General features: G+C 50.6%; 1 protein-coding gene across 1 annotated transcript in view; it reads right to left on the bottom strand.

Annotated features, from left to right (window-relative positions):
• Positions 1-24099, bottom strand: part of CCDC90B (coiled-coil domain containing 90B) — a 74851-nt gene that overhangs the window by 5551 nt on the left and 45201 nt on the right. Inside the window, exons 7-8 of the mRNA XM_063951341.1 lie at positions 23084-23137; positions 39-153 (exon numbers count right to left, since the gene is read on the bottom strand). Coding sequence (XP_063807411.1) covers positions 39-153; positions 23084-23137 — 169 coding nt within the window. The remainder of the gene's footprint in view (positions 1-38; positions 154-23083; positions 23138-24099) is intronic.

Here is a 24099-nt window from a genome sequence, read left to right on the forward strand (position 1 = left end):
CCAGGACCTAGAAATGGAATGACCGGACAAGCGCTCACCTGCCAGATAGCGGACAGTGTCCAGCTTATGCGACTCCATCAGTGTCTTCAGTGACGCGATGTCTATGTCAATCTTCTTGTGGATTTCTGTGATGACCCCGTCAGTATTCGCATTCTGTGACAAATGGACAAACAACAGGTGAGATATCATTTCTGCTTTAACTATAAATCAGTCAGGCTCTGGTTGGCGAAACCGGCTGCTGTGGAACTACAAGAGCCAGCATGCTGGGTGACAGTAGTGTGACAGCTGGAGAGCTACTGGTTGCCTAATGAAGAGAAGAAACATTTCAGAAGAAACCCGTCCTGCGGCGTTAGAGTCAGATGAGGCGTCATAACCCGCCGGCTCTGATCTCATCTGTAACTGATCAGATAGTCTCAGCGTCAATGTGTAATACATCATCCTAACTTATTCTCCGTACACCCGAGAGAGGGCACAACACGCTATGAACACAGATACTACACGGTATCAAAACCGCTCTCAGGCCCTCATTCCGAGTTGTTCGCTCGCTAGCTGCTTTTAGCAGCATTGCACACACTAGGCCGCCGCCCTCTGGGAGTGTATCTTAGTTTAGCAGAATAGCGAACGAAAGATTAGCAGATTTGCTAATACATAATTCTTTGCAGTTTCTGAGTAGCTCCAGACCTACTCACAGATTGCGATCAGTTCAGTCAGTTTCGTTCCTGGTTTGACGTCACAATCACGCCCTGCGTTCGGCCAGCCACTCCCCCGTTTCTCCAGCCACTCCCGCGTTTTTCCCTGGCACGCCTGCGTTTTTTTGCAAACGCCGTGAAAACGCTGAGTTGCCGCCCAGAAACACCCACTTCCTGTCAATCACATTACGATCACTCGAGCGTTGAAAAAACTTCGCTCGAGCTTGTGTAAATCTACTAAGTTCTTAGTTAAATAGCTAAGCGCATGCGCTTTGCGTACCATGCGCATTTTCCACCTAATCGCAGCGTTGCGAAAATCGGCAACGAGCGAACAACTCGGAATGACCCCCTCAGATCGCCAGCAGACATCCATGCGGATGATTAACTTATTACTGTAAAGAAATTCTAACACTTCATTATCAAAGCTTGGAGACCTGAACATGTCGATATTTGTGAAACTGCCGACATTGGGGCAGATGTATTAACCTGGAGAAGGCATAAGGAAGTGATACACCAGTGATATGTGCAAGGTGATAAAAGCACCAGCCAATCAGCTCCAATATGTAAATTAACAGTTAGGAGCTGATTGGCTGGTACCTTTATCACCTTGCACATATCACTGGTTTATCACTTCCGTATGCCTTCTCCAGGTTAATATATCTGCCCAACTCTTCCGTTGACTTTTCATACCACAACCATAGTAATTTGTGTGGTGGTCATAGTGTTGTACATTGCTGTGCTCTCCAAAAATGCTTTTTGATCCCATCCAGTGTCCTGGCCGCATGTTCCTCTGCCAGAAGCCTACCCAAAGTTCCTCCATAATGAGGGTGTTACTTATGTAAACCGCAGCCCAGCAGCTGCCTGCTCAGACCATATGTGACCTGTGCTGAGCATAAGACTTTATAGTGTAGTCAGAAGTAGAAAAAGAGGGAATAAATTGGTGCTTCGGAATAATCTAATCTGCACAGATCATTGGGGCAGATGTATTAAGCCCAGTACCCACGGGCCGATGCAGGAGAGATGTGTGCTGAGCGGTTCGCTCAGCACACATCTCTCCTGCCGCTCAGCATAGCGCGATCTGTGCTGAGCGTGCGGGGGGAGACGAGGGGGGCGCTCACTTCACCCAGCGGGTGAAGTGAGCGACCCGCTAGATTGGCAGCAGCGATAGCGATGTGCGGGGCCGCGCATCGCTATCGCTGAGGGGTATACACACGGAGCGGATCATGCTGATATTCTAAGCAATCTAGTCAGATTGCTTAGAATATCGCTCCGTGAGTACCCCCCTTTAAGCCTGGAGAAGTGATAAAGCAGTGATAAGTGCAAGGTGATGACACACCAGCCAGTCAGCTCCTAACTGCCAATTTACATATTGGAGCTAATTGGCTGGTGCGTTATCACCTTGCACTTATCACTGCTTTATCACTTCTTCAGGCTTAATATATCTGGCCCAAATTGTTCCCTACTACAGTCACTGCGACGAGCACTGCTATACAACTGGGAAAGCCAATGTTAGGAGCAGTTTGGAGAAAAACACCAAACAAAATGTAATAGACAGTAATATATTATGAGCCAAATTAATAAAGCATTCTGGGTAACGGTCCCCTTTTTTTTTTATTCAGTTATGATATTAAATGAGCAAATGCAATTATTTATTAATTTGCAGTAATAACTAAAAGTCATAAACAGAACGTCAATTAGGGAAAGACTGAATGTGTAGTTTATCATCATTTATAAATGAAAATCGTATTCATTGTTTGGTTAAGTCGTTTCTTCATCTTCACAATTGTCTTCATCTTCTTTGGGATTTCCCAACAAGCACGCACATGGAATAATTAGGGCCGAAGCTTATTTAATAAAAGAACCTATGGCCAATCAGCAGAGCGTTTTATACATGACTTCTGGTTGTGCTTAATTGGGCTCAGATGTGATGGTCTAATGGGCCCTACACATTGGCCGATCCGCCGCCGAGCTGTCCGACGGCCGATACGGGCGACCCGGCGGCGGGGGGCAGTGACGGGGGGGAGTGAAGTTACTTCACTCCCCCCGTCACACGGCTCCATAGAACTGCAGGCAAATATGGACAAGATCGTCCATATTGGCCTGCATGCACAGCCGACGGGGCACCAGCGATGAAAGAGAGCGGGGCCGCATATCGTTCATCGCTGGTGCCTCCACACTGCACGATATGAACGTTATCTCGTTCTTTAATGAACGAGATCGTTCATATCGTGCAGTGATGTCGGCCAGTGTGTAGGGCCCATTAGGGCTAGACTGCAGGGGTGGCCGCTAGTTTTTGAACTAATTGCACCCAATAAGCGAATGATTTGTAATCGGTGTAGTGAGATGAATTCCATCTCCGCGCTTGGTTTTGCAATTTATACTTGCATGAGCTTCGGGAGAGTAATCACCTCCATTGAGTGTAATGGAATAGAAAAACTGCTAATCCTAAAAAGATGTTCGGCAATTCCGGCCAGGAAATGTTTATTTGGAACGGAGAACACAGACGATTAATCCCATAAATTTGCACTTTGTTTTCTTAAGAGAATAGTCTCATGAGATGTTATTGCACGACTTAAAACTGCCCATGTGGAACAAGCTTAAGTCAGCACAGCATGCTGGGAGTTCTAGCACAATACTAGCCCGAGTCTCACAGGGCCGGTAATTTATTTTAGTTACAGCAGTAATCATCTTACCTCTCTCATTCCAACATATAATTTGATTTCTATAGGAAAAAGATTTTTTATAAGTCCGTATTATACCAAAGTACTGTGATATTGGATATGTACGGAATTATTGCCAGCTATTATTATTGTTCTTTACCAGCTTGAGGGTAGCAACTAAACACCAGGGGTACAACCCTGAAAATGGTCTTGCTGTGACAGCCAATGAGTGCTTCAGTACCTCTGCCAATTATAGTTATAGATACGACAGTTGCGTTATGTCCAAGGATCTCATTCGGCTTTGCGGCTGCTATTCTGCTCTCTGTCCTCTATATTCATGAGTCCTTTCCCATGCCAGTATTCCCCAATTATATTCTATTTACTGCATTAGGAGTAAGGGTAACATCAATAAATATATTTCCTCCATTTTACATGTTAAAAACCATCTACAAAATATCTTCTAAAACTACACAGAAAGGGGCGTGACTTTGGAGGACATGGAGTAGCACACAGGCTGTGTGTCTCTCCAGCTACAACATCCTGGAATCCCATCCTGTGTCCCCCCCTGGGCCTGCAAACCGCCCCAATACCTGCAGGGAAGGGTGGAGGTGCCCCTGTGCTGCTCTGGGACCCATCTGTACCCCATCCGCAGTGGCAGAGCGGCTCCAGTGTGCGGAGGTCCGGGGTCTGCTGGACCACGTGAGGCGCCGCCATCCCCGCGCTGAGCGCCTGCACCCGGCTCCCGTCTGAGCGCTGCCTGCGCCGGAGTCCGCGGCTTCCCCTCTGCCGTTGCCGGGGAGATCGTAACAGCCGCTTCTCCTCCCTTGCTCTGTCTGTGCTGGGAGCGTCTTCGAGCGGTCCCCGGCCGCGGCGCTGTCACGTGACCCGCTGCCGTTCTCCCCGCTTGCTCCGGCGGCCCCAGTCAGCCTGTAATCTCCCGCTCTGACCTCCTGAACTCTGCTGCTGGGGGAAGAGGTGCACGGTACAGCTGTGGGATATAAGTGCCTGTGCCCTCCCCACAATATAGTTGCTGTCCTGCCCTGTTCCGTTTCCCATAGGGACAGGGTACAATACAAGTGCTGCCTTGCTGTGCTCTGCTCCGCACAGGGACCGGGAGAAGTGATGTATTAACCCCTGAAGGGCCTACTTGTTGCTCTGCTTCAGTATCCCACAAGGCATATCTGGCCAAGATCCACGCTGCATGTGTCCCTCATGGTGAGGAATATCCTGTCGTGATTTATCATCCTGGGCTAGCAGAGGCTGATTATTCTGATACGCTATATGCTCACTGGACAGTTTTGATATACTACACTTACCCGCGGGCAGCGACTGGGCAATTCTGATATACTGCACTGCATTATTCTTTGGCCGCCCCTGGACAGTTTGTGCTATACTTTTTACTGTGATTTCTTGCCATCTGCCGTCCGCTCGGCTATAATGGTCAAACCGCATCAATCTGCCGCGGCTGCTGCGAAGTTAGAGAAGTTTGCCAGAAATCCTCCGACACGGTCCCAACAGGGGGGTGGGGTGCAGTCGACCTCGGCGCCGCCTTCTCCGTCGGCGAGCTCCTCATCTCTGGAGGCCACCGATTCTGCTTTGCAAAAGGTGCTGGATGCGGTCACAGCCAGTGAAGCCCGCTTGGCCGACAGGATCGGTCAGGTCCAGGCGGACTTATCCATTATACACCACGACCTCCAGCGGGTGCGGGAGAGGGTCGGTGAAGTGGAGACGCGCATCTCCACGCTGGAAGATACGGTTACGCCTCTCGATAGACGCACTTCTGCTCTGGAGTCTCAGATGACGGAGGTACATAAAAAGATGACGGATATGGAGGGGAGATTGCGACGAAATAATGTCCGTTTCGTCGGACTTCCGGAGAAAGAGGAGGGTGCTTCCCCTGAAAAATTTCTTGAACGTTGGCTGTTGGATGCATTCGGAGCAGAGGAATTCGCCTCACACTTTGCAGTGGAGCGCGCCCATAGGGTCCCGATGCGTCCACTACCTCCAGGGGCACCTCCCCGTACGTTTATTGCCAAACTCCTTCATTATCGGGATAGAGATGTGATTCTGAGACTGGCCCGCACTAAGGGTCCTCTTAAGTGGAACGGTTCCCCAGTTTCAGTTTTTCCGGACTTTGCCGTCGACGTCCAAAAGGAGAGAGCTCAGTTTGTCCCTGTGAAACGCAGGCTGCGTGAACTGAATATCCCCTATGCCATGCTCTTTCCGTCTAAACTGCGGGTAGTTTCAGATGGAGAAACGAAATTCTTTATGACCCCTCGTGAAGCATCAGTGTGGTTGGACAGACGCTTTCCGGCACGGCGGGCGTTAGCCGCTGATTGAATTTATACATTTGATTTCTATACTTGCAAGTATACGGTTTCTTTTATGTCTGTTATGTTATTGTTGTACTGGCTCGGAAGGGTTGTATAGTTATTTGCTATGTGCTCACGTAGGGGCTCTCTGTGGCTCTTATAGGCCTTCACTGGGAATGGGTAGCTCTGTGGAGACGGGAGACTGTTAGACGTTAATTATACACTGTTCTTAGGCCTTATACTCTCGGTGTTTGTTTTGCCATAAAGTCTTTAAGGGGTGTAGTGGGTTGGGGGGGGATTTGATTTGAGTTTAGCTGGGAGATTCTCCTGTCTCAAAGTCATTATATTCTTGGCCCCCCTATTGGTTACAGGAATTTGGCCTTATTTGGTACTGGCGAGGTATGTTAAGGTGTTCTCTGCCTTAGCGGTTACGGTTAGAATTTAGGGTATTTTGTTGTTAGGGAACCGGGTATGCTGCTAGTTTTAGGTGGTATACGGGGCGGGGGTGGGGGTTGTTTTAGACTGTTACTATTGCTGTGTTTTTACTTTTCGCTGTGCATTGTGCTTATTTCCGCTATGTCTATGTCGCAACTAACTGCAGGCGTATCTTCTTTGGTATTCACTGGAGGTGGCTGGTCGCGGGTACTCTGCAATATTACAATAATGCTTTGCCATGGCTTTGGTTAAGTTTCTGTCATGGAATGTGCGAGGGATCAATGACAAAATGAAGCGCTCCCTGGTGCTTCGACAGATCAAGCTTTATGCCTCGGATATAATTTGCCTGATGGAAACCCACTTACTGGGTACTAAGATTATGTCCCTCAAAAAACCATGGGTGGGCTGGGCTTACCATTCCATGCATACTGCAGCGTCCCGGGGAGTGTCGATCCTCATTAGGAAGTCTGTTCCTTTTGCGCTTGATTCTGTGCAAACGGATAAATGGGGTAGATATGTATTTCTCAAGTGAAAAATTAACTCCGTCCCCCTACTATTGCTGGCTATGTATGTTCCTCCTCCATACTCGCATGAAGTCCTTAAAAAGGCATCTGCCTTTATGGCTGTATCCCCTGGGGTAGCTGTTATCTGTATGGGGGACTTCAACAACGTTTTGAACCACGAGTTGATAGGTTGTCCACGGCATCCTCCAACCCACAGCCCAAGCGTTCCCCATTTGCAGACACTGTTTCGGAGCTGGGTCTGGTTGACCCGTGGAGATTGAAGTATCCAGATTTGAGGCAGTACTCCTGTTTTTCAAGCTCTCACTCTTCCTTCTCTAGGATAGATTTGGCTCTTTTGTCCCGGGAGCTTTTGCCCAAGGTTCAAAATGTCAGATATGAGACTAGAGGTATTTCGGATCACTCCCCTATATCGCTACATATTGATTTGAACTGTCAGCGAGGCCAAGCAGTGTGGAAATTTAATCCCTTTTGGCTGACGCATATGGGTGAGGGATCCAACTTGGAGGCAAGCTGGTTAGAATTCTTTGTTATGCATAACAAAACCTCGGATTTGTCTCTGCTGTGGGACACTTTCAAGGCTTTTCTGAGAGGAACATTGATTAAGCGGGTAGGGAGTCTTAAATCCTCCTTTAGAAAACGTGAATCTGAATTGGAGGCCCGGGTGGCTGCTTCAGAGACGACGTATGTTCGCGATGGCCTGGACGCCTCTAGGTTGGTGTGGCTCCATGCGCAGAGTGAATGGAGGGAATACCTGTGGGGGAAAACCCAGCACAGACTTCTCTTCTCCTCGCATGTCCAATATGCTACTGGGGATAGACCAGGTTCTTATTTGGCCAATCTTGCAAGGGGTGACCGCTCCTCTCATACTGTGGTGGAGATTTTGGACTCGGCTGGGTCTGTATTGGACCGTACCCCTCAGATCGTGGCGGAATTTGTCTCATTCTATCAGGCACTCTATAGTTCCAAATTGACCTGTTCCTCACTAGAACTGTGTGACTACTTAGATGGAGTCGATTTGCCCCGTATCTCCAGTGATTCCAGGGCTCTCCTTGATGCTCCTTTGTCGTTGGAGGAGATTGAGACTGCGATCTCTGCCTCCCCCGATGGTAAGGCCCCTGGCCTTGATGGCATCCCACCGGAACTGTATAAGAAGCACACAAAATGTTTTGCCCCTCAATTGCTTAAGTTATTCAATGAAATTTTTGCCCAGGGCGCGCTTCCCCCGTCTATGTCTGAGGCTTTGATTATAGTGATTCCCAAGCCAGATAAGGACCCCAGGAGGGTTGAATCCTACCGTCCTGTTTCCCTGTTTCCCACGGATATTAAAATTTTAGCCAAGGTCCTGTCTTCCAGACTTAACCGGGTTATCTCCCAAATTATTCACCCTGACCAAACGGGCTTCATGCCTGGCAAATCCACCGCTGTGAATTTGAGGCGCCTGTTTACTCATTTCCAGGTTTCTCGGGGGGAGGACTGCTCTGCCGTTATAGCCTCCTTAGATGCCGCAAAGGCCTTTGATTCGGTGGAGTGGGCCTTCCTCTGGGAGGCTATGAATAGGTTTGGCGTGGGCCCCAACTTTATCAGTTATGTTAAATTATTGTATTTTCTGCCCATGGCCAGAGTCTCAGTGAATGGGTATGTTTCGGACTCCTTCTCCCTATCCAGGGGAACGAGGCAGGGCTGCCCTCTGTCCCCGACTTTGTTTGCCATTGCTATTGAGCCACTGGCATGTTTGATTAGAGCAACTCAAGATATTGTGGGTATTAGGGTGGGTGCAAGAGAGGACAGGATAGCGCTATACGCTGATGACCTATTGCTTTTCGTGGATGATTACGTTTCCTCCCTACCTAAACTCCTTGACTTAATAACCAACTACGGTCGCTTCTCCGGGCTCAAAATTAACTGGGATAAATCCACCATTACTCCCCTTAGAGGCCCGGTCTCGGTGGTCCCAGTGATTCATACCCCCCTTAAATGGGTAGATTCTTTTAAGTACCTGGGTATATGGGTATCAAATGACCCTTGTTCCTATGTTTCCCTTAATGTCTTGCCGCAGATGGTGTATCTTCGTTCGAAGGTCAAGATTTGGGGGACTCTGCCCCTGACTGTTACTGGTAGGGTCAATTTGGTCAAAATGATATACTTACCTAAACTCCTGTATGTCCTCCAGCAATCCCCTATATATATTAACTTGAAGACATTTAGACAGATTGACGGTTTGCTCTCTTCTTTAATATGGGCCAGCAGGAGAGCGCGGTTGAGACTTGACGTTCTGTCCAGGCCGAAAGTGCTGGGAGGCTTAGCTCTCCCTATATTTCGATTTTACTATTATGCCGCTCAGTTGGCACATATATGGGAGTGGGTAAATGCCCCAGATGGTCTCACTATACGCTCCCAAATGCTTTTACAGGTCTACCCTGACGGCACTCCATTACAGTTGCTTCTCTGTGGGAACCCTAACTTGTCCAAGATCCCTATAATAAAACAGGCTGTCCTTGTATGGAAACAGGTACATGTTATCCTATTAGGCCAAGGTATTGACCCGGATACTCCTCTGGACAATGCCTTTGGCTTCCCAGAATTGGCTTTGCTGCAGGTTGGGGCGGTGTGGGGGAGGTGGGGGGTGACATCCCTGGGCCACCTGTATAACGATGGTATATTGAAATCCTTCTTGCTGCTTCAACAGGACTATAGTGTACCTTCTTCTCATTATTTTTACCGATACCTGCAGCTGAGACATACACTTAACGCACAATTTCCCAAAACTCCTCCAATGATTGCTGACTCCCCGGTCAAGTCTCTCCTGCAGTCCCTGGGAAGTGGACATCTGGTGTCCAACATTTATACAGGCATGCTTCGATCTCACTATACTGACCCGTTGTCCCTTCTCAGGAACAAGTGGGAGTCTGACTTGGGTGCCATCTCTGATGAGATCTGGGAGGGTGCTTTATGTTCTCCCCGATTATCCACTACCACCACTAGATATCAACAAATCCAACTGTTTATCATACACAGAGTTTACATGACACCGGTGCGCTTGCGACATGTGGGGGGTACCCACTCCTCCAGATGTCCTAAGTGTGATAGCCTGGATGCAGACTTTTGGCACATTATCTGGCTATGCCCCAAGATAGCCGTATTCTGGTCAGGTGTTATTAACGCCCTGGTGTCAACGGGTATTCCCTCGTCGATATGCTCCCCGACGACATGTGTGTTATCTGCTGTGGAGGAGGATGCCCTGGACCCCCCTGCCAAAAGATATGTAATCAATCTGTGCGGCCTGGCCAAGGTGTGTATTGCCAGGCTTTGGCTGGCCAAAGATGCGCCCACAATGCGATCCTGGGTCTCACTTGTAAATGATACGGCCTCTCATGAGAAATATGTATACTTAGCTAGAAAGGCGGGGAAAAAATATCAGGACCTGTGGGGTAGATGGCTTGAGTCCCCGCGCTCTGGAATCCACAATGTCTGAGCACCCGCTACTAAGGGCTCCGTGTCTGGCTGAGTGGAAAATGAGACATGCAACGGGGGGTTAGACCGGGTGTGTGATTCTAGATTTACATCGGGTGAGCTGCCTCTCTTTGTCTAGGTAGTCCCCTAGCGCCCGCGGTCGGCCATTCCTTTGCCAGTGCTGCTGCTGTGTCATCTGATTAATAACTATGTTGTGTTGCCATAGACGACTATGTACAATATACAGTGCTCTGTAAGATCCATGCTAACATGCGATATTAATTCCAATTTATAATCTATGTCTTGGAATTTAAGCCTGCACTTGTTTTACTGTGTTAGCTGAACCCTAATTGAACTGGGAATCTGCGTATTCCCTGAGTCGGGGTTGTGTTTTGGTTTGTTTTGTTTGTGTGTGCCTTTTTTTTTTTTTCTCTAACGTCCTAAGTGGATGCTGGGGACTCCGTAAGGACCATGGGGATAGCGGCTCCGCAGGAGACTGGGCACAAAAGAAAAGCTTTAGAACTACCTGGTGTGCACTGGCTCCTCCCCCTATGACCCTCCTCCAAGCCTCAGTTAAGATTTTGTGCCCGAACGAGAAGGGTGCACACTAGGTGGCTCTCCTGAGCTGCTTAGTGAAAAGTTTAGTTTTAGGTTTTTTATTTTCAGTGAGACCTGCTGGCAACAGGCTCACTGCATCGAGGGACTAAGGGGAGAAGAAGCGAACTCACCTGCGTGCAGAGTGGATTGGGCTTCTTAGGCTACTGGACATTAGCTCCAGAGGGACGATCACAGGCCCAGCCATGGATGGGTCCCAGAGCCGCGCCGCCGGCCCCCTTACAGAGCCAGAAGACAGAAGAGGTCCGGAAAATCGGCGGCAGAAGACGTCCTGTCTTCAACAAGGTAGCGCACAGCACTGCAGCTGTGCGCCATTGCTCTCAGCACACTTCACACTCCGGTCACTGAGGGTGCAGGGCGCTGGGGGGGGGCGCCCTGAGACGCAATAAAAACACCTTGGATGGCAAAAAATGCATCACATATAGCTCCTGGGCTATATGGATGCATTTAACCCCTGCCAGAATACATAGAAAAACGGGAGATAAGGCCGCCGATAAGGGGGCGGAGCCTATCTCCTTTGCACACTGGCGCCATTTTCCCTCACAGCTCCGTTGGAGGGAAGCTCCCTGGCTCTCCCCTGCAGTCACCACACTACAGAAAGGGTTAAAAAAAAGAGAGGGGGGGCACTAATTACGCGCAGTATTAAATAAAACAGCAGCTATAAGGGGAAAAACACTTATATAAGGTTATCTCTGTATATATATAGCGCTCTGGTGTGTGCTGGCAAACTCTCCCTCTGTCTCCCCAAAGGGCTAGTGGGGTCCTGTCCTCTATCAGAGCATTCCCTGTGTGTGTGCTGTATGTCGGTACTTTTGTATCGACATGTATGAGGAGAAAAATGATGTGGAGACGGAGCAGATTGCCTGTAATAGTGATGTCACCCCCTAGGGGGTCGACACCTGAGTGGATGAACTGTTGGAAGGAATTACGTGACAGTGTCAACTCTGTATAAAAGACAGTGGTTGACATGAGACAGCCGGCTACTCAGCTTGTGCCTGTCCAGACGTCTCATAGGCCGTCAGGGGCTCTAAAGCGCCCGTTACCTCAGATGGCAGATATAGACGCCGACACGGATACTGACTCCAGTGTCGACGGTGAAGAGACAAATGTGACTTCCAGTAGGGCCACACGTTACATGATTGAGGCAATGAAAAATGTTTTACACATTTCTGATAATACGAGTACCACCAAAAAGGGGTATTATGTTCGGTGAGGAAAAACTACCTGTAGTTTTCCTGAATCTGAGAAATTAAATGAGGTGTGTGATGATGCGTGGGTTTCCCCCAATAACAACTGATAATTTCTAAAATGTTATTGGCATTATATCCTTTCCCGCCAGAGGTTAGGGTGCGTTGGGAAACACCCCCTAGGGTGGATAAAGCGCTCACACGCTTGTAAGGGCTCTACCCTCTCCTGAGATGGCCGCCCTTAAGGATCCTGCTGATAGAAAGCAGGAGGGTATCCTAAAATGTATTTACACACATACTGGTGTTATACTGCGACCAGCAATCGCCTCAGCCTGGATGTGCAGTGCTGGGTTGGCGTGGTCGGATTCCCTGACTGAAAATATTGATACCCTAGATAGGGACAGTATATTTTTGCCTATAGAGCATTTAAAAGATGCATTTCTATATATGCGTGATGCACAGCGGAATATTTGCCGACTGGCATCAAGTCTAAGTGCGTTGTCCATTTCTACCAGTAGAGGGTTATGGACACGACAGTGGTCAGGTGATGCGGTTTTCAAACGGCATTTGGAAGTATTGCCTTATTAAGGGGAGGAGTTATTGGGGTCGGTCTTTCAGACCTGGTGGCCACGGCAACAGCTGGGAAATCCACGTTTGTACCCCAGGTCGCCTCTCAACATGAGAAGACGCCGTATTATCAGGCGCAGTCTTTTCGTGGACAAGCGGGCAAAAGGTTCCTCATTTCTGCCCCGTGACAGAGGGAGAGGAAAAAAGGCTGCAGAAATCAGCCAGTTCCCAGGAACAGAAACCCTCTCCCGCCTCTGCCAAGCCCTCAGTATGACGCTGGGGCTTTACAAGCAGAATCAGGCACGGTGGGGGGCCCGTCTCAATGAATTTCAGCGCGCAGTGGGCTCACTCGCAAGTAGACCCCTGGATCCTTCAGGTGATATCTCAGGGGTACAAATTGGAATTCGAGACGTTTCCCCGTCGCCGTTTCCTAAAGTCGGCTTTACCGATGTCTCCTTCTGACAGGGAGACAGTTTTGGAAGCCATTCACAAGCTGTATTCCCAGCAGGTGATAATCAAGGTACCCCTCCTGCAACAGGGAACGGGGTATTATTCCACACTGTTGTGGTACCGAAGCCGGACGGCTCGGTGAGACCGATTCTAAATCTAAAATCTTTGAACACTTACATACAGAGGTTCAAATTCAAGATTGAGTCACTCAGAGCAGTGATTGCGAACCTGGAAGAAGGGGACTACATGATGTCTCGGGACATCAAGGATGCTTACCTTCATGTCCAAATTTACCCTTCTCACCAAGGGTACCTCAGGTTTATGGTACAGAACTGTCACTATCAGTTCAGACGCTGCCGTATGGATGGTCCACGGCACCCCGGGTCTTTACCAAGGTAATGGCCGAAATGATGATATTCCTTCGAAGGAAGGGAATTCTAGTTATCCCTTACTTGGACGATTCCCTGATAAGGGTAAGATCCAGGGAACAGTTGGAGGTCGGTGTAGCACTATCTCAGGTAGTGTTGCGGCAGCACGATTGGATTCTCAATATTCCAAAATCGCAGCTGGTTCCGACGACTCGTCTTCTGTTCCTAGGGATGATCCTGGACACAGTCCAGAAAAAGGTGTTTCTCCCGGAGGAGAAAGCCAGGAAGTTATCCGAGCTAGTCAGGAACCTCCTAAAACCGAGCCAAGTCTCAGTGCATCAATGCACAAGGGTTCTGGGTAAAATGGTGGCTTCCTACGAAGCAATCCCATTCGGCAGATTCCACGCAAGAACTTTCCAGTGGGACCTGCTGGACAAATGGTCCGGGTCGCATCTTCAGATGCATCAGCGGATAACCCTGTCACCAAGAACAAGGGTGTCCCTCCTGTGGTGGTTGCAGAGTGCTCATCTTCTAGAGGGCCGCAGATTCGGCATTCAGGACTGGGTCCTGGTGACCACGGATGCCAGCCTGCGAGGCTGGGGAGCAGTCACACAGGGAAGGAATTTCCAGGGCTTATGGTCAAGCCTGGAGACATCACTTCACATAAATATCCTGAAGCTAAGGGCCATTTACAATGCTCTAAGCTTAGCAAGACCTCTGCTTCAAGGTCAGCCGGTGTTGATCCAGTCGGACAACATCACGGCAGTCACCCACGTAAACAGACAGGGTGGCACAAGAAGCAGGAGGGCAATGGCAGAAGCTGCAAGGATTCTTCGCTGGGCGGAAAATCATGTGATAGCACTGTCAGCAATTCCGGGAGTGGACAACTGGGAAGCAGACTTCCTCAGCAGACACGACCTCCACCCGGGAGAGTGGGGACTTCACCCAGATTATAAACCGTTGGGAAAAACTCGACAGGTATTGCGCCAGGTCAAGGGACCCTCAGGCAATAGCTGTAGACGCTCTGGTAACACCGTGGGTGTACCAGTCAGTGTATGTGTTCCCTCATCTGCCTCTCATACGATGGAGAGGAGTAAGCACTATATTCGTGGCTCCGGATTGGCCAAGAAGGACTTGGTAACCGGAACTTCAAGAGATGCTCACGGAGGATCCGTGGCCTCTACCTCTAAGAAGGGACCTGCTCCAGCAAGGACCCTGTCTGTTCCAAGACTTACCGCGACTGCGTTTGACGGCATGGCGGTTGAACGCCGGATCCTGAAGGAAAAAAGGCATTCCGGATGAAGTCATCCCTATCCTGATCAAAGCCAGGAAGGATGTAACCGCAAAACATTATCACCGCATTTGGCGAAAATATGTTGCGTGGTGCGAGGCCAGTAAGGCCCGACGGAGGAAATTCAACTGGGTCGATTCCTACATTTCCTGCAAACAGGAGTGTCTATGGGCCTGAAATTGGGGTCCATTAAGGTTCAAATTTCGGCCCTGTCAATTTTCTTCCAAAAAGAACTAGCTTCAGTCCCTGAAGTTCAGACGTTGTAAAAGGGGTACTGCATATACAGCCTCCTTTTGTGCCTCTAGTGGCACCTTGGGATCTCAATGTAGTTTTTGGGTTCCAAAAAAGTCACATTGGTTTGAACCACTTAAATCTGTGGAGTTAAAATATCTCACATGGAAAGTGGTCATGCTGTTGGCCCTGGCCTGGGCCAGGCGCGTGTCAGAATTGGCGGCTTTATCCTGTAAAAGCCCTTATCTGATTTTCCATTCGGACAGGGCGGAATTGAGGACTCGTCCTCAATTTCTCCCTAAGGTGGTTTCAGCGTTTCACCTGAACCAACCTATTGTGGTGCCTGCGGCTACTAGGGACTTGGAGGACTCCAAGTTGCTAGACGTTGTCAGGGCCCTGAAAATATATATTTCCAGGACGGCTGGAGTCAGAAAATCTGACTCGCTGTTTATCCTGTATGCACCCAACAAGCTGGGTGCTCCTGCTTCTAAGCAGACTATTGCTCGTTGGATTTGTAGTACAATTCAGCTTGCACATTCTGTGGCAGGCCTGCCACAGCCAAAAATCTGTAAATGCCCACTCCACAAGGAAGATGGGCTCATCTTGGGCGGCTGCCCGAGGGGTCTCGGCTTTACAACTTTGCCGAGCAGCTACTTGGTCAGGAGCAAATACGTTTGTAAAATTCTACAAAATTGATACCCTGGCTGAGGAGGACCTGGAGTTCTCTCATTTGGTGCTGCAGAGTCATCCGCACTCTCCCGCCCGTTTGGGAGCTTTGGTATAATCCCCATGGTCCTTACGGAGTCCCCAGCATCCACTTAGGACGTTAGAGAAAATAAGAATTTACTTACCGATAATTCTATTTCTCATAGTCCGTAGTGGATGCTGGGCGCCCATCCCAAGTGCGGATTGTCTGCAATACTGGTACATAGTTATTGTTACCAAAAAAATCGGGTTATTGCTGTAGTGAGCCATCTTTTCTAGAGGCTCCTCTGTTATCATGCTGTTAACTGGGTTTAGATCACGAGTTGTACGGTGTGATTGGTGTGGCTGGTATGAGTCTTACCCGGGATTCAAAATCCTTCCTTATTGTGTACGCTCGTCCGGGCACAGTATCCTAACTGAGGCTTGGAGGAGGGTCATAGGGGGAGGAGCCAGTGCACACCAGGTAGTTCTAAAGCTTTTCTTTTGTGCCCAGTCTCCTGCGGAGCCGCTATCCCCATGGTCCTTACGGAGTCCCCAGCATCCACTACGGACTACGAGAAATAGAATTATCGGTAAATAAATTCTTATTTTTTGTACTTATGTCTTAGTGAAAATTTGAAAAATCAATTAAAAAAGTATTGAATTAAAAAAAAAAAAACTACACAGAAAATTACTGTCATGTTATTTTTTTTTTAATCATTATTATTTTAATGCCGCCTCATGCCCCTTTGTTGGCAGCACCTCCCTAATGTCAATTCTATTCTAGTCTATGGGTCTTTTCCCAATAACATTATATATTCCACAGAATTAGCACTTTCTTTTTGTTGGGGTGTTACTACGAACTCTATTATACAATCTACACAAAAGAGGAAAAGAAGAGTTCCTAAGTTCAAACTAATGACACGCGTTTCATCTCGGCTGCTTTTTCAAGGCAGTAACCAGAGTTCAATGCGGCACCATGTTTTATTCTGTAGACTCTATGGCTATGCCAATTAGCTGAGTTCATTGTCCCTTTTATGTCACTAAGGAATTGTGTTCTACCTGCCCCTATTTCTGATTTGCTGCTTCTCTAATCTCCTACATCACTAGTGCCCAGACGGGGCTATCTGAAGTTCCTGTGATTGCTTGGCACATACACCCATCAGCCAGAACATTAAACAACTGCCCAATATTGTGTAGGTCCCCCTTTACCGCCAAAACAGCTCTAACCTATCAAGGCATGGACTCCACAAGACCTCTGAAAGTGTCCTGTGGTATCTGGCACCAAGATGTTAGCAGCAGATGTTGTAAGTTGCAAGGTGGGGCCTCCATGGCTTGGACTTGTTTTTCAGCACATCCCACAGATGCTCGATCGGATTGAGATAAGGGGAATGTGAAGGCCAAGTCAACACTTTCAACTCTTTGTCATGCTCCTGAACAATTTTTGCAGTGTTGCTGAAAGAGGCTACTGCCACCAGGGAATAGCGTTGCCATGAAAAAGTGTACGTGGTCTGCAACAATATTTATGTTGATGGTACGTGTCAAAGTAACATCCACATGAATACCTGCATCCAAGATTTCCCAGCATTACATTGCCACTGCCGGCTTGCCTTCTTCCCATAGCATCAGGCTGCACTATCGCTTCCTCAGGTAAATGTTGCACACACACCTGGCTGTCCACATGGTGTAAAAGAAAACATGGGAACATATATAACAGGCTCAGAGTTTACCGGACCCTATTACATATATATTTACTAGGTGCTTCATCGCGCCCTACGGGCGCTCTTCACACCTTCGCAAGGGGCTACGTCCCCTTAACCCTTGCATACCTTTCTGGGGTTTAATATTTGTATTATATGGAGTATTACCTGCATTTCTTTGTTAGTGGTTAAATATTGCACAATGATAGGGCGTGCGATGGTGAAGGAGGCGCAGCCCCTTGCGACGGCGTGAACAGCATCTGCATGGCACGATGTACAGAATGGAGCGGGTGCGGGGGGGACTGCGGATGGGGGAGGGTGTCTGTAGATGCTGTGGGTGGAAGGGGGGCGGGGGGCCCGGATGGGGAAGGGTCGGGAGGTGCTGCGGGTGGGGGAGGGGCAGAGGAGTGGGGGCTGCAGATGGGGGAGGGGTCCGGAGGCACTGTAGGTGGGGGAGTGGCAGGGGTGCCACGGGTGGGAGAGGGGCAGGTGCGGGGATGTTGCGGATGGGTGAAGGGTTCCTCAGGTGCTGTGGGATGGGAAGGGGTGGGGTGCCAGGGGTGGGGTAGGGGGTCTGGAGGCACCGTGGGTAGGGGAGGGGCAGGTACGGGTGGTGCGGCGGATTGGGAAGGGTGTCCGGAGGCGCGTCAGGTGCGGGGTGCCATGGGTGGGGGGAGGGGGGGGGGGGGTGAGGGGTGGACTGCAGATGCTGCGGGTGGAGGGGGGCAGGTGTGGGGGGAGACATATATGGGGGGTGGATGGTGGAGGGGGTCTGGAGGTGCTGTGGGTGGTGGAGGGGCATAGGAGTGGGAGCCACGGGTGGTGTAGGGGGTCTGGAGGCACAGCGTGTGGGGGAGGGGTGGAATGCCGCATGTAGTGTAGGGGAAGGTGCGGAGGTGTGGTGCATTGAGGGGGGGTATGGAGGCACTGCGGGTACTGTACCTGCCAAAAAGGTAGTTGGAGGGCATGCAGTAACATGGCCAGGACAGGAGTGACAGGGTCAGAACAGGAGTGACGGGGCCAGGACAGGGGTGACGGGGCCAGGACAGGGGTGACGGGGCCAGGACAGGGGTGACGGGGCCAGGACAGAGGCGACCGGGCCAGGACAGGGGCGACCGGGCCAGGACAGGGGCGACCGGGCCAGGACAGGGGCGACCCGGCCAGGACAGAAATGACAGGGACAGGATAGGGGTGACAGGGCCAGGGTAGGGGCGGCAGGACCAGGACAGGGGTGACAGGGCCAGCATAAGGGTGAAAGGGCCAGGATAAGGGTGACAGGGCAAGGCCAGGGGTGACAGACAGATGTGTCTTACCGGAGTCACTGCTGCTGGCTGCTGCTGTTCCACTCCAACCTGTTGGGATCTGCTGCTGATGGAGACTTGGCGTGGCTGACTCTCTCAGGCTGGAGTCCTGCTTCCTCTGCCCGTCAGCATCCCTCCCCCCTCTCAGTCACACACCGCAGACCTCGCGCAGCTGCCAGGCACTGTGGTAAGGGGAGACTGGGAGTGACTGGTTAGCTCCCAGGAGACGCTGCGGCTGGAGGGAGGAGGGGGTCGGAGCCTGCAAGCAGCTCGGACTTCTGCAGCGCTACCCGCTGGCTAAAGTGTTTGAAGGAGCTGGGTGCACCTCACTGCGTGCGGCAGCGCTGCAGCTAGCGGTGGGGTTTCCGGGGCTGGAGATAACAGAGGCAGTACGGAAACTGCACAGCGGCAGGTGCCCTACAAAACTGCAGCTAAGAAGCGTGGAGTGTGCTAGAAAGTGACGCTCCTCCGCGCCAGAGAGACCCTGCTGAGTATGCTGATGTGGGGGGTCAAGCACACAGTGAGCCGGTGCCCGTCTGTCTGTACGGCATACCCCCTCACACACTCCCATACCTCCCAACTGTCCCGGGGTTCCGGCAGCAGAGTCGGATTAAGGGGGGGGGGGGGGGGGGGCGGGGGTACGTACCATGGGCCCCACAGTTTTAGGGGGCCCCCCGGCTGGAGTAGCTCTGTCCCAGCTCAGAAGCTCCCCCGTCCTGCCAGCAACAGCGGCAGCATTGAGCTACAGTCAGCACCCGCTGCTGCGTGTTGGCAGGTCTGTGGTCTTGCAGGGGAGGCAGCAGTCTCCCTGCTTTCTTCTGCCTGTGCGGGTGTGTAGGGGGGAGCGACCACCTCCTCTGGATTTAGCCCTAGCTGAGGGGCCAAAATTCCATATAAAAAAAAAAAATCCCGGAATTTGTATAAGGGGGCGTGGCCACGCGGGGCGCGATTAGGCCACGCCCCCAATCCCACAGCAGGCACAGCAATGAGATAGGGCCAGTGGCGTAACTACTGCCCCCGCAGCCCTCGCGGTGGCTTGGAGGCGAGGGGCTGCGGGGGCGCCACTGACAGAACAGATTGACATGCGGACGAGCGTCCGCATGTCAATCTGCGGTCTCCTCTCCCTCCTTCCCTCCGCTGCTGCCTACTGTGGAGGGGCACGGAGCGCACATCGCGCGCCTCTCCTGTGTCCCTCCTGGCTCTCCCCCGGCCTGTCTAATAAAGGAAGTGCCGTTCGTGAGCTCTGATTGGCTCACGAACCGGCACTTCCTTTATTAGACCGGCCGGGGGAGAGCCAGGAGGGACACAGGAGAGGCGCGCTATGCGCTCCGTGTCCCTCCAACACAAAGGAGGGGAAGCAGGCACTGGGGGGGCATATATCTGGCACTGGGGGCATATACCTGGCACTGGGGGGGCATATACCTGGCACTGGGGGGGAAGCAGGCACTGTGGGGGAATATCTGGCACTGGGGGGGCATATACCTGGCACTGGGGGGGCATATACCTGGCACTGGGGGGGCATATACCTGGCACTGGGGGGGCATATACCTGGCACTGGGGGGAAGCAGGCACTGTGGGGGAATATCTGGCACTGGGGGGGGGGGGGCATATACCTGGCACTGGGGGCATATACCTGGCACTGTGGGGGAATATCTGGCACTGGGGGCATATACCTGGCACTGTGGGGGAATATCTGGCACTGGGGGCATATACCTGGCACTGGGGGGGAATATCTGGCACTGGGGGGGCATATACCTGGCACTGGGGGGGCATATACCTGGCACTGGGGGGGAATATCTGGCACTGGGGGGGAATATCTGGCACTGGGGGCATATACCTGCCACTGTGGGGGAATATTTGGCACTGGGGGGAGCAGGCACTGAGGGGGCATATGTGGCACTGGGGGGGAAGCAGGCACTGTGGGGGAATATCTGGCACTGGGGGGGGGGGGCATATACCTGGCACTGGGGGCATATACCTGGCACTGTGGGGGAAGATCTGGCACTGGGGGCATATACCTGGCACTGGGGGGAATATCTGGCACTGGGGGCATATACCTGGCACTGGGGGCATATACCTGGCACTGTGGGGGACTATCTGGCACTGGGGGCATATACCTGGCACTGTGGGGGAAGATCTGGCACTGGGGGCATATACCTGGCACTGTGGGGGAAGATCTGGCACTGGGGGCATATACCTGGCACTGTGGGGGAATATCTGGCACTGGGGGCATATACCTGGCACTGTGGGGGAATATTTGGCACTGGGGGGGAACAGGCACTGAGGGGCATATGTGGCACTGTGGGGGAATATCTGGCACTGGGGGCATATACCTGGCACTGTGGGGGAATATCTGGCACTGGGAGCATATGTGGCACTGGGAGCACGGCCCTAGCAACAAGCACTACCCCCTAGCAACGAGCATGACACCCAGTGCATGAAACCCCTGGCAACGAGCATGACACCCTGAGCATGAAAACCCCTGGCAGCGTGCATGGAACCAAGAGCATGAAACCCCTGGCAACGAGCAGGTAATTTAAAAGTAATTGGAAGCCTTACTGTAGAACTTAATGTGTAATGGGCATTACGGTGTGGTATACTATATCACGGGCATTGTGTGGTATGTGGTATAATGTCTCAGGGTCACTGCAGTGTTTGGCATAATGTATCACGGACATTGCGGTGTGTGTCATAATGTGTCAGGCATTACGGTGTGTTGTATACTATATCACGGGCATTGTGGTATGTGGTATAATGTCTCAGGATCATTGTGGTGTGTGTCATAATGTGTCACAGACATTGTATGTGCTATAATGTATCAGGGGCATTGCAGTGTGTAGCATAATGTATAACGGGCATTGCGATTCCTGTCATAATGTGTCACAGGCATTACGGTGTGTGGCATAATGTGTCGGGGGCATTATGGTGTGTGCATATTGTGTCATGTGCATTATTGTGCGTGGAATAATGTCTAAGGGCCATTGCAGTATGTGGCATAATGTATACTGGGCATTACTATAAGGAGAAAAAATGACAAATAATGTAAGGGGCATGAATCAGGATTATTTTTCTTTCCTGTGGTGGCTAACGTCTGGGCGTGCAGGTTGCAAAACTGGGGTATAAGGTAGTCTTTTCCTGCAATGCCACGCCCCTTTACGCGAAGCCACGCCCATGTCAACGAAGCCACACACCCTTTTTGGTGGCGCGCGCATATATTTGTCCCTTTACTAGTGCCAATTATGGTGGGTATGGGGAGGGGGGGGGGGCGCCGAAGGATTTTTTGGCTTGGGGGAGAAAAATTTCCAGTTACGCCACTGGATAGGGCTCCCCTGTCTCAAGTGCCCTGGGCCCCCCGGACTCATAATCCGCCCCTGGAGGCATGCCAGCAGCTCACAGAGCGCTGGGCATGCCCCCTCACTGACGAAAACGGGGGCCCTCACGTGAAGCCACGCCCCCTTTGGTTTGCCACGCCCCCCTTTTCGCCATGCGTGTGTCCCTCCTTCTGCCTGAAGAAAGCTGGGAGGTGTGCACCCCTGTCTGCCTGAAGAAAGCTGGGAGATATGCACCCCTGCCTGTGCCATGGCCATACTATCTGCTTCTGCTCCTAGTCTCCTATAGATTTGCCCAGATCTGTGACTCATTTGACTAACTCCGCCCAGTGTTGTGACTCCGCCCAGCGTTAGCAAATGAGTCACAAAGTCACAGATCTGGGCTATTATATAGGAGATCATTTAAACAATTCTGACCTTTGAGTGGTTTTCTTGGTTACCAATTTCGTATCCTGCTGTTCTATTGCAGACATTGGTTCTATATATCCATGTTTTCTTTTTGTTTGTTTTATTGTATTTATCAAAGCTCCGTGCCATCACATCTTAGAGCCCCCACAGGGTTCACAAGCAGCCTTGGTGCAAGTTGGTGCTGCCCGCCACAGCCTAGGGAGGGTGTGAATGTGTAGTCCAATAAGAAGCTAGGGTCCACGCTGAGAATTGTCCCTGCCCACAATCCAGGTCATATGGGGACATGGATGGGTCAGGCCCCTATCCGTATACCGGGTTGGGATTGAAATGCCGGCGAATGGGATGCCGGCAGTCAGAATACCAACAGCAGCATCCCGATGATCCTGACAGGGGATACTTACCTCTCCCTCCCGCCCCCCCCCCCCCGCCCCCTAATCCTCCCTTCCAGCAGCCTCCCACCCGGTGTTGCCTAAACCTAAGGCCCCCCTTCCCTGCAGCCTAACCCTCCCTGTGGGTTGCCTAAACCTAACCCTTACCCCCCAGCCTAAGCCTACCCCCCCAAGCTTGTACCATGGTCGGCTGGATATCCATTCCACATGCATTATATGTGATCATTACGTGTGATCACTGAGAGCTGGCAGCAGAGTAAGCGAGCCTGTAACCAGGGATCTGTGACCACCATGAGCAGTGTCTCCCTGCACACGGGACGGGACCTGCACACAGCCGGCGTTTTGTCTGCTCCACGAAATAAGTATGGACAGTGTGTCTCTCACAGTTGGCAACAGATCCCTATTCAGCGGCTCCACTTACAGATAAGGAAGAGAAGATGTACGCCCACCCTCACACGCACAGTCCTATTATATAAGGATTATTAGATTTCACCTTTTTATGGAATTCTGTGCTGGTTTCCATCAGCTTCTTTTCTTGATCTGTGAACTGAAGAAGAGAATAAATCTGTCATTAGAAGGAGTCCAGCCGTTCCACAGTCACACACCTAGTGCTAACGCGTTCCACCTAGAGATCATTCTAGGCTTCTTCTGTTACACATGACCACGGATCTCCTCCTTCTCTCCATCTACAGCACTGCCTCAGATACTGTTACTCGCTGATGGGGATTTAGCAAAACAGTATATCATGTTTTATTACATACATACAGAACATACATACATTCATACAGAACATACATACAGAACATACATACATACATACAGCACTGCAGCCTGTTTATACAGCACTATAGGTGTAACGGTCATAATTTTCTGCTGTGTTTGAGTTTATAATGGGACCACATTTGTAACATTAGTAATTATGGGGCAGATTTATTAAGCCTGGTGAAGTGATAAAGTGGAAGGTGATAAAGCACCAGCCAATCAGCTCCTAACTGTCATTTTTCAAACCCAGCCTGTAACATGGAAGTTAGGAGCTGACTGGCTGGTCCTTTATCACCTTCCACTTTATCACTTCACCAGGCTTAATACATCTGCCCCCATGTTCCATCATGAGTAACTTTACAAGCCCCTTCAGACAATACATTTTCCAACAGGAATTCTGTTAATATTTAACTGTACTGTAAGCAATGTTTCCTTTGCAAAATGCAATGTCCGTAAAAAAAAAAAAAGTTTGTACTAAGTTGTATTACTATATTGATTGCGGTCAGTCCTCACAGCTGAAGCTAGATACTTAGGGTAAATATGTGGGCCCAATTCTGAGTTGCGTGTATTGGCGGTCGCCCGTCTGTGAATTTATGCTAATGGCGCAGCTTTGTGGCTGGGAATGCAGACGCTTGCACTGATACACCCCCATACCACGCCCACTGAATATGTTTGCACGCTGTATTAGCCACCGCCCAGCACTTTTCAGCCACATTTCTGATAGCGTCTGACCCAATCTCAGCAGTT

The sequence above is a fragment of the Pseudophryne corroboree genome, chromosome 2 (assembly GCF_028390025.1).
Source record: "Pseudophryne corroboree isolate aPseCor3 chromosome 2, aPseCor3.hap2, whole genome shotgun sequence".
Lineage (NCBI taxonomy): Eukaryota > Metazoa > Chordata > Amphibia > Anura > Myobatrachidae > Pseudophryne > Pseudophryne corroboree.